The 9899-nt window shown below is 43.5% G+C and overlaps 1 protein-coding gene across 1 annotated transcript in view; it reads left to right on the top strand.

Annotated features, from left to right (window-relative positions):
• polr2i (RNA polymerase II subunit I) overlaps positions 1-2328 on the top strand; it is an 8000-nt gene extending 5672 nt beyond the window's left edge. The window contains exon 6 of the mRNA XM_063004527.1: positions 2161-2328. Coding sequence (XP_062860597.1) covers positions 2161-2223 — 63 coding nt within the window. The 3' untranslated portion in view covers positions 2224-2328. The remainder of the gene's footprint in view (positions 1-2160) is intronic.
• Positions 2329-9899: the final 7571 nt, after the last annotated feature.

The following is a 9899-nucleotide window of genomic DNA, read 5'->3' on the forward strand; positions in this document are numbered from 1 at the left end:
ACACACACACACACACACACACATTAGTAAACATTAACACTATACACACAGTTACACACTGCACACACACACACACATTAGTAAACATTAACACTATACACACAGTTACACACCGCACACAGTAACGCCACACACACAGTTACACCACACACACACACACATTAGTAAACATTAACACTATACACACAGTTACACACTGCACACATACACACACATTAGTAAACATTAACACTATACACACAGTTACACACTGCACACACACACACACACACACACACACACATTAGTAAACATTAACACTATACACACAGTTACACACCGCACACAGTAACACAGTAACGCCACACACACAGTTACACCACACACACACACATTAGTAAACATTAACACTATACACACAGTAACACAGTAACGCCACACACACAGTTACATCACACACACACACATTAGTAAACATTAACACTATACACACAGTTACACACTGCACACATACACACACATTAGTAAACATTAACACTATACACACAGTTACACACTGCACACATACACACACATTAGTAAACATTAACACTATACACACAGTTACACACTGCACACACACACACACACACACACACACATTAGTAAACATTAACACTATACACACAGTTACACACCGCACACAGTAACACAGTAACGCCACACACACAGTTACACCACACACACACACATTAGTAAACATTAACACTATACACACAGTAACACAGTAACGCCACACACACAGTTACACCACACACACACACATTAGTAAACATTAACACTATACACACAGTTACACACTGCACACATACACACACATTAGTAAACATTAACACTATACACACAGTTACACACTGCACACATACACACACATTAGTAAACATTAACACTATACACACAGTTACACACTGCACACACACACACACACACACACACACATTAGTAAACATTAACACTATACACACAGTTACACACCGCACACAGTAACACAGTAACGCCACACACACAGTTACACCACACACACACACATTAGTAAACATTAACACTATACACACAGTAACACAGTAACGCCACACACACAGTTACACCACACACACACACATTAGTAAACATTAACACTATACACACAGTAACACAGTAACGCCACACACACAGTTACATCACACACACACACATTAGTAAACATTAACACTATACACACAGTTACACCACACACACAGTTACACCACACACACACACATTAGTAAACATTAACACTATACACACAGTAACACACTGCACACAGTAACACAGTTACACCATATTTCCCCACTGTGGGACTAATAAAGGATTATCTTATCTTACACCCAAAATCCTAATAAATAGAACCATACACCCTGTCACTAACACACACTAATGGGCTATTAACTGAAAGGTTGAGAGGTCGAATCGCTGCTCTGTCATGCAGCCACTGTTGGGCCCTTGAGCAAGGCCCTTTTTTAGTTCAGTACCTTAACCGCTGAGCTACCACTGCCCCACAGTAAAACAGTTACACCACACACACACACACACAGTTACACAAAGTTACACAGTAACACAGTTACACCATACACACTGTTACTGTATGTACAGTGTTAATGTGTGTAATCTGTGTCTCATACACACAGTTAGCCCATGCATACAGTAACAGGTACGCATAGTTACACCGTACACCCAAAATCCTAATAAATAGAACCATATACCTGTCATTAACACACACTAATGGGCTATCAACTGAAAGGTTGAGAGGTCGAATCCTTTTGCATTTACATGTTCAGCATTTAGCAGACGCCTTAATCCAAAGCGACTTACATTACAGTTACAGTATGCAATCTGAGCAATTGAGGGTTAAGGGCCTTGCTCAAGGGCCCAACAGTGGCAACCTGGCAGTGGTGAGGCTTAAACCAGCAGCTTTTTGATTACTAGTCCAGCACCTTTCCCTGCTCTGCCATGCAGCCACTGTTGGGCCCATGAGCAAGGTCCTTAACCCTCTCTGCTCTAGGGGCGCCGTACAATGGCTGAAAGCTGCAAACTTAATTGTCTAAATAGTCTTTAAATTGTAAATGTTTATAGATCATCATGAACAGAAAATATAAAAGTGATTGTGTGTGTGTGTTTGTGTAGGATGCTATGAGGCTGTACTATGTGTGTACAGCGCCACACTGTGGACACAGGTGGACAGAGTGAAGAAGAAACATCGTGGCCGCTAATTCCATCAGATATTTAGTGATCATTAATTGTATTAAGTGTGTTTTTTGTATGTTTATTTTTAATAAAATATGATCGTCAGAACTGTATGCCTGGTAAATGTTTACTTTCATAATACGTTTATGAGGGGGTGGTTGTGCAAACTCCACACAAAAAGAATCTGGACCGCTCCACCTGGGAATCAAACTCGGGACCTTCTTGCTGTGAGGTGACAGTGCTACCCACCGAGTCACCGTGCCGCCCACTTGACATTGTTAAACTTTAGGATGTAAAAAGAGCAGCTTATGCACCGGGCAGTGGAGGATTCTTTCAGAGAAGCTCAGCATGTATAGAGGAACACACTACTGTTACCTCAACAAATCAGTAGGAGGCACTATTGCAGCACCAAAGAGAAGATTCATCATGGGATCTTTCCTCCCTCAGACACGCCCAGTTGTGTCTGTAGAGCGCCCGACTGGGCCAGTGGCACAGCTAACAAACCCAGCTCAGGGGGTAAAACAAACCCAGTTCAGGAGGTAAAACAAACCCAGTTCAGCTCAGGAGGTAAAACAAACCCAGTTCAGCTCAGGAGGTAAAACAAACCCAGTTCAGGAGGTAAAACAAACCCAGTTCAGCTCAGGAGGTAAAACAAACCCAGCTCAGGAGGTAAAACAAACCCAGTTCAGCTCAGGAGGTAAAACAAACCCAGCTCAGGAGGTAAAACAAACCCAGTTCAGCTCAGGAGGTAAAACAAACCCAGCTCAGGGGGTAAAACAAACCCAGTTCAGGAGGTAAAACAAACCCAGTTCAGCTCAGGGGGTAAAACAAACCCAGCTCGGGGTAAAACAAACCCAGCTCAGGGGGTCAAACAAACCCAGTTCAGGAGGTAAAACAAACCCAGCTCAGGAGGTAAAACAAACCCAGCTCAGGAGGTAAAACAAACCCAGTTCAGGAGGTAAAACAAACCCAGCTCAGGAGATAAAACAAACCCAGCTCAGGAGGTAAAACAAACCCAGTTCAGCTCAGGAGGTAAAACAAACCCAGCTCAGGAAGTAAAACAAACCCAGTTCAGCTCAGGAGGTAAAACAAACCCAGTTCAGGAGGTAAAACAAACCCAGCTCAGGAGATAAAACAAACCCAGCTCAGGAGGTAAACCAAACCCAGCTCAGGGGGTAAAACAAACCCAGCTCAGGGGGTAAAACAAACCCAGCTCAGGGGGTAAAACAAACCCAGCTCAGGGGGTAAAACAAACCCAGCTCAGGAGGTAAAACAAACCCAGTTTAGGGGGTAAAACAAACCCAGCTCAGGGGGTAAAACAAACCCAGTTCAGGAGGTAAAACAAACCCAGTTCAGCTCAGGAGGTAAAACAAACCCAGTTCAGCTCAGGAGGTAAAACAAACCCAGTTCAGCTCAGGAGGTAAAACAAACCCAGCTCAGGGGGTAAAACAAACCCAGTTCAGGAGGTAAAACAAACCCAGTTCAGCTCAGGAGGTAAAACAAACCCAGCTCAGGAGGTAAAACAAACCCAGTTCAGCTCAGGAGGTAAAACAAACCCAGTTCAGCTCAGGAGGTAAAACAAACCCAGTTCAGCTCAGGAGGTAAAACAAACCCAGCTCAGGAGGTAAAACAAACCCAGCTCAGGAGGTAAAACAAACCCAGTTCAGCTCAGGAGGTAAAACAAACCCAGTTCAGCTCAGGAGGTAAAACAAACCCAGTTCAGCTCAGGAGGTAAAACAAACCCAGCTCAGGGGGTAAAACAAACCCAGTTCAGGAGGTAAAACAAACCCAGTTCAGCTCAGGAGGTAAAACAAACCCAGCTCAGGAGGTAAAACAAACCCAGTTCAGCTCAGGGGGTAAAACAAACCCAGCTCAGGAGGTAAAACAAACCCAGCTCAGGGGGTCAAACAAACCCAGTTCAGAAGGTAAAACAAACCCAGTTCAGGAGGTAAAACAAACCCAGTTCAGCTCAGGAGGTAAAACAAACCCAGCTCAGGAGGTAAAACAAACCCAGTTCAGCTCAGGGGGTAAAACAAACCCAGCTCAGGGGGTAAAACAAACCCAGCTCAGGAGGTAAAACAAACCCAGCTCAGGGGGTCAAACAAACCCAGCTCAGGAAGTAAAACAAACCCAGCTCAGGGGGTAAAACAAACCCAGCTCAGGGGGTAAAACAAACCCAGTTCAGGGGGTAAAACAAACCCAGCTCAGGGGGTAAAACAAACCCAGCTCAGGAGGTAAAACAAACCCAGCTCAGGGGGTCAAACAAACCCAGCTCAGGAAGTAAAACAAACCCAGCTCAGGGGGTAAAACAAACCCAGTTCAGGGGGTAAAACAAACCCAGCTCAGGGGGTAAAACAAACCCAGCTCAGGAGGTAAAACAAACCCAGCTCAGGGGGTAAAACAAACCCAGCTCAGAGAAGCTCAGCATGTATAGAGGAACACACTACTGTTACCTCAACAAATCAGTAGGAGGCACTATTGCAGCACCAAAGAGAAGATTCATCATGGGATCTTTTCTCCCTCAGCGACGCGCAGTTGTGCCTGTAGAGCGCCCGACTGGGCCAGTGGCACAGCTAACAAACCCAGCTCAGGAGGTAAAACAAACCCAGTTCAGCTCAGGAGGTAAAACAAACCCATTTCAGCTCAGGAGGTAAAACAAACCCAGTTCAGCTCAGGAGGTAAAACAAACCCAGTTCAGCTCAGGAGGTAAAACAAACCCAGTTCAGCTCAGGAGGTAAAACAAACCCAGTTCAGGAGGTAAAACAAACCCAGTTCAGCTCAGGAGGTAAAACAAACCCAGCTCAGGAGGTAAAACAAACCCAGTTCAGCTCAGGGGGTAAAACAAACCCAGCTCAGGAGGTAAAACAAACCCAGCTCAGGGGGTCAAACAAACCCAGTTCAGAAGGTAAAACAAACCCAGTTCAGGAGGTAAAACAAACCCAGTTCAGGAGGTAAAACAAACCCAGTTCAGCTCAGGAGGTAAAACAAACCCAGCTCAGGAGGTAAAACAAACCCAGCTCAGGGGGTAAAACAAACCCAGCTCAGGAGGTAAAACAAACCCAGCTCAGGGGGTCAAACAAACCCAGTTCAGGAGGTAAAACAAACCCAGTTCAGGAGGTAAAACAAACCCAGTTCAGGAGGTAAACGAACCCAGTTCAGCTCAGGAGGTAAAACAAACCCAGCTCAGTAGGTAAAACAAACCCAGCTCAGGGGGTAAAACAAACCCAGCTCAGGGGGTAAAACAAACCCAGCTCAGGAGGTAAAACAAACCCAGTTCAGCTCAGGAGGTAAAACAAACCCAGCTCAGGGGGTAAAACAAACCCAGTTCAGGAGGTAAAACAAACCCAGCTCAGGGGGTAAAACAAACCCAGCTCAGGAGGTAAAACAAACCCAGTTCAGGAGGTAAAACAAACCCAGCTCAGGAGGTAAAACAAACCCAGCTCAGGGGGTAAAACAAACCCAGTTCAGCTCAGGAGGTAAAACAAACCCAGCTCAGGGGGTAAAACAAACCCAGCTCAGGGGGTAAAACAAACCCAGTTCAGGAGGTAAAACAAACCCAGTTCAGGAGGTAAAACAAACCCAGTTCAGGAGGTAAAACAAACCCAGCTCAGGAGGTAAAACAAACCCAGTTCAGGAGGTAAAACAAACCCAGTTCAGGAGGTAAAACAAACCCAGTTCAGGAGGTAAAACAAACCCAGTTCAGGAGGTAAAACAAACCCAGCTCAGGAGGTAAAACAAACCCAGCTCAGGGGGTAAAACAAACCCAGTTCAGGAGGTAAAACAAACCCAGCTCAGGAGGTAAAACAAACCCAGTTCAGGAGGTAAAACAAACCCAGCTCAGGAGGTAAAACAAACCCAGCTCAGGAGGTAAAACAAACCCAGCTCAGGGGGTAAAACAAACCCAGCTCAGGGGGTAAAACAAACCCAGCTCAGGGGGTAAAACAAACCCAGCTCAGGGGGTAAAACAAACCCAGCTCAGGAGGTAAAACAAACCCAGTTCAGCTCAGGAGGTAAAACAAACCCAGCTCAGGGGGTAAAACAAACCCAGTTCAGGAGGTAAAACAAACCCAGCTCAGGGGGTAAAACAAACCCAGCTCAGGAGGTAAAACAAACCCAGTTCAGGAGGTAAAACAAACCCAGCTCAGGAGGTAAAACAAACCCAGCTCAGGGGGTAAAACAAACCCAGTTCAGCTCAGGAGGTAAAACAAACCCAGCTCAGGGGGTAAAACAAACCCAGCTCAGGGGGTAAAACAAACCCAGCTCAGGGGGTAAAACAAACCCAGTTCAGGGGGTAAAACAAACCCAGCTCAGGGGGTAAAACAAACCCAGCTCAGGAGGTAAAACAAACCCAGTTCAGGAGGTAAAACAAACCCAGCTCAGGGGGTAAAACAAACCCAGTTCAGCTCAGGGGGTAAAACAAACCCAGCTCAGGGGGTAAAACAAACCCAGCTCAGCTCAGGGGGTAAAACAAACCCAGCTCAGCTCAGGGGGTAAAACAAACCCAGCTCAGCTCAGGGGGTAAAACAAACCCAGCTCAGGGGGTAAAACAAACCCAGCTCAGCTCAGGAGGTGAAACACTAATAAAAGAAGTGATTTGTACATTCTTTTTAATCTGAATTAAATTAAAACATTACATTTTATGTGCCTTCTGTTACTATATTTTCTGTACACATATGGACTAATTCTATATCTGATGTCTGCTGTACCTTTCAAAACGACAGGACAGGATCAGTTTAGCATCTGTATTCCATTAGCTTACACTATAATTAATAGAGTTAAGCTGAATCCTTATTTATTTTATCAACCTCATCATCCTGATCAGAATCATGGTGGGTCCAGTTCCACCTGAAAACACTGGGTCCAATGCAGGAGTACCCTGGACAGGGCGTTAATCCATCGCAGTGCCTAGGCTATTAGAGCCACAGTGAATAACCTGCCTATCCAACAGCACAGCTTTCATTGTAACCTGGATCTCAGTGTTAGAGTAATAGAACGCTGATGAAGTCTTTAGCATTTACACTTGTGTTTACGAGCTGCTGCTAATTTGTCTGCCTGCTTCTGTTCACCAGAAAAGTTGTCATTACCACAATAATAAACCTACACCAAAGGTCGAACATTGTCAGTTCTCTGTATTTATCATTAACTCATTCCTTACAAGTCACTATTTTATATTATCACCTTTAAATGAGAATTGAGGGTTAATAATGAAGCAGAAATATGCAGACGTGCCGGTGCAGAAGTTCTACAATTACTAACTGTAGTCCGTCTGTTTCTCTGCATGCTGTTAGCCCCTTTTCATGCTGTTCTTCAATGGTCAGGACCACCACAGAGCAGGTATTATTTAGGTGGTGGATGATTCTCAGCACTGCAGTGACACTGACATGGTGGTGGTGTGTTAGTGTGTGTTGTGCTGGTATGAGTGGATCAGACACAGCAGCGCTGCTGGAGTTTGTAAACACCTCACAGTCACTGCTGGACTGAGAATAGTCCACCAACCAAAAATATCCAGCCAACAGCGCCTCGTGGGCAGCGTCCCGTGACCACTGATGAAGGTCTAGAAGATGACCGACTCAAACAGCAGCAATAGATGAGCGATCGTCTCTGACTTTACATCTACAAGGTGGACCAACTAGGTAGGAGTGTCTAATAGAGTGGACAGTGAGTGGACACGGTATTTAAAAACTCCAGCAGCGCTGCTGTGTCTGATCCACTCATACCAGCACCATGTCTGTCACTGCAGTGCTGAGAATGATCCAACACCTAAATAATACCTGCTCTGTGGTGGTCCTGACCATTGAAGAACAGGGTGAAAGCAGGTTATATGGTAAGTGGAGCTGATAAAATGGACAGTGAGTGTAGAAACAGGGAGGTGGTTTTAATGTTATGGCTGATGTTTGGTTATGGTGCTGTAATAATGCTGGTTGTTATACAGTGAATGTTCAGTATAAACAGCTGGTTGAATGCGTGAGCATCGTTGTGTTCCTGAATAAAAACACCGGCCTAAAATTAATGTGAAGTTAATGGGAGCAGAGTCAGAAAATTCCAACTTCAAGTTACAATAGAACTGAATAATGAACAAACAGACAAAACAGCGACAAACAAAACCCTCCAACTCATATCAATATAAACAATGTTTTAATAAGAATATTTATCATTAAACAACTGAAATCCATGTAGCTTCAAATCATGTTAATACATCATTTAAAAACGTAATTCAGGCAGAGCAGGGTGGAGTTTATCACAACAATAACAACAAACATAACTAGAATTTAACTATGAACGCTGAGCAGTAAAAGACTTCTAATCAGATTCACACTCAGATTATCAGATGATTGAGAGGAATGTTGTGTCAGAATCACATCACATCTGATTAAACTGATTCTGTGTGTAAGATGATTTAAAAATAGACATTTCACGTTGCTGAAGAAATAAAGATGATTGTAGAAATATCTGTATTAAAATAATTCATTTACACCGGACACAAAATCTTTGGCGTGAGAAAATAGACATTTTTTAAAGATCAATAGAACTGATCAATAGAGACGATACCACGTATCAATAAATCAATCATCTGGAACAGTCCAAATGTTTAAAGTGCTGCTTGTGTAGGTGTGTGCATGTGTGTGTGTGTACATGTGCGTGTACGTTTAGGTGTGTGTGTGCGTGTATGTGTGTGTGTGTGTGTACACATGTGCATGTGCATGTACAACCCCAAATCAAAAAAAGTTGGGACGACATGGAAAATGCAAATAAAATAAAAACACAGAGTTTCTTACATTGACTTTTATTTGATGTCAGACAGGATGAACCTGAGATATTTCATGTTTTATCTGCCCAACTTCATTTCATTTATTAATAAACATCCATTCCTGCATTTCAGGCCTGCAACACATTCCAAAAAAAGTTGGGACGGGGGCAATTTAGGGCTAGTAATGAGGTGAAAAAACTAAATAATGATGTGATGTGAACAGGTGATTGTGATCATGGTTTGGTACAAAAGCAGCACCAGGAAAGGCTGAGAGTCTCTGATGAGTGAAGATGATCAGAGGATCCAGTTTGTCAACAAATGTGTGAGAAAATTATTTAAATGTTTAAAGACAATGTACCTCAAAAAAAAAATTAGAAGGGATTTGCATATTTCTCCCTCTACAGTGCATAATATCATTAAACCAATTGGTGTAAAGGCCAAGGGCGCAAGCCTAAGCTGAACGCCCGTGATCTTCGATCTCTCAGATGGTACATGGTATGGGGTGTGTCAGTACCCTTGGTGAAGGTCATTTACACTTCTGTGATGCAGCATTAATGCAGAAAAGTACATTGAGATCTTAGAGCAACATGTGCTGCCTTCAAGACGACGTCTAGGGACGTCCAGCATCTTCCAACAAGACAATACAAAACCAAAACGTCTTTTAAGTGTGGTGAAAAGGAACGGCAACATTACAAAGTGGTAAATGCTTTACCGTCCCACCTTTTTTGGAATGTGTTGCAGACCTGAAATGCAGGAATGGATGTTTATTAATAAATGAAATGAAGTTGAGCAGATAAAACATGAAATATCTCAGGTTCATCCTGTCTGACATCAAATAGAAGTCAAAGTAAATGTAAGGAACACTGGATTTTTATTATTTGCATTTTCCATGCTGTCCCAAGTTTTTCTGATTTGGGGTTGTATGTGTAGG

This window comes from Trichomycterus rosablanca, chromosome 11 (assembly GCF_030014385.1).
Source record: "Trichomycterus rosablanca isolate fTriRos1 chromosome 11, fTriRos1.hap1, whole genome shotgun sequence".
Classification (NCBI taxonomy): Eukaryota; Metazoa; Chordata; class Actinopteri; order Siluriformes; family Trichomycteridae; genus Trichomycterus; species Trichomycterus rosablanca.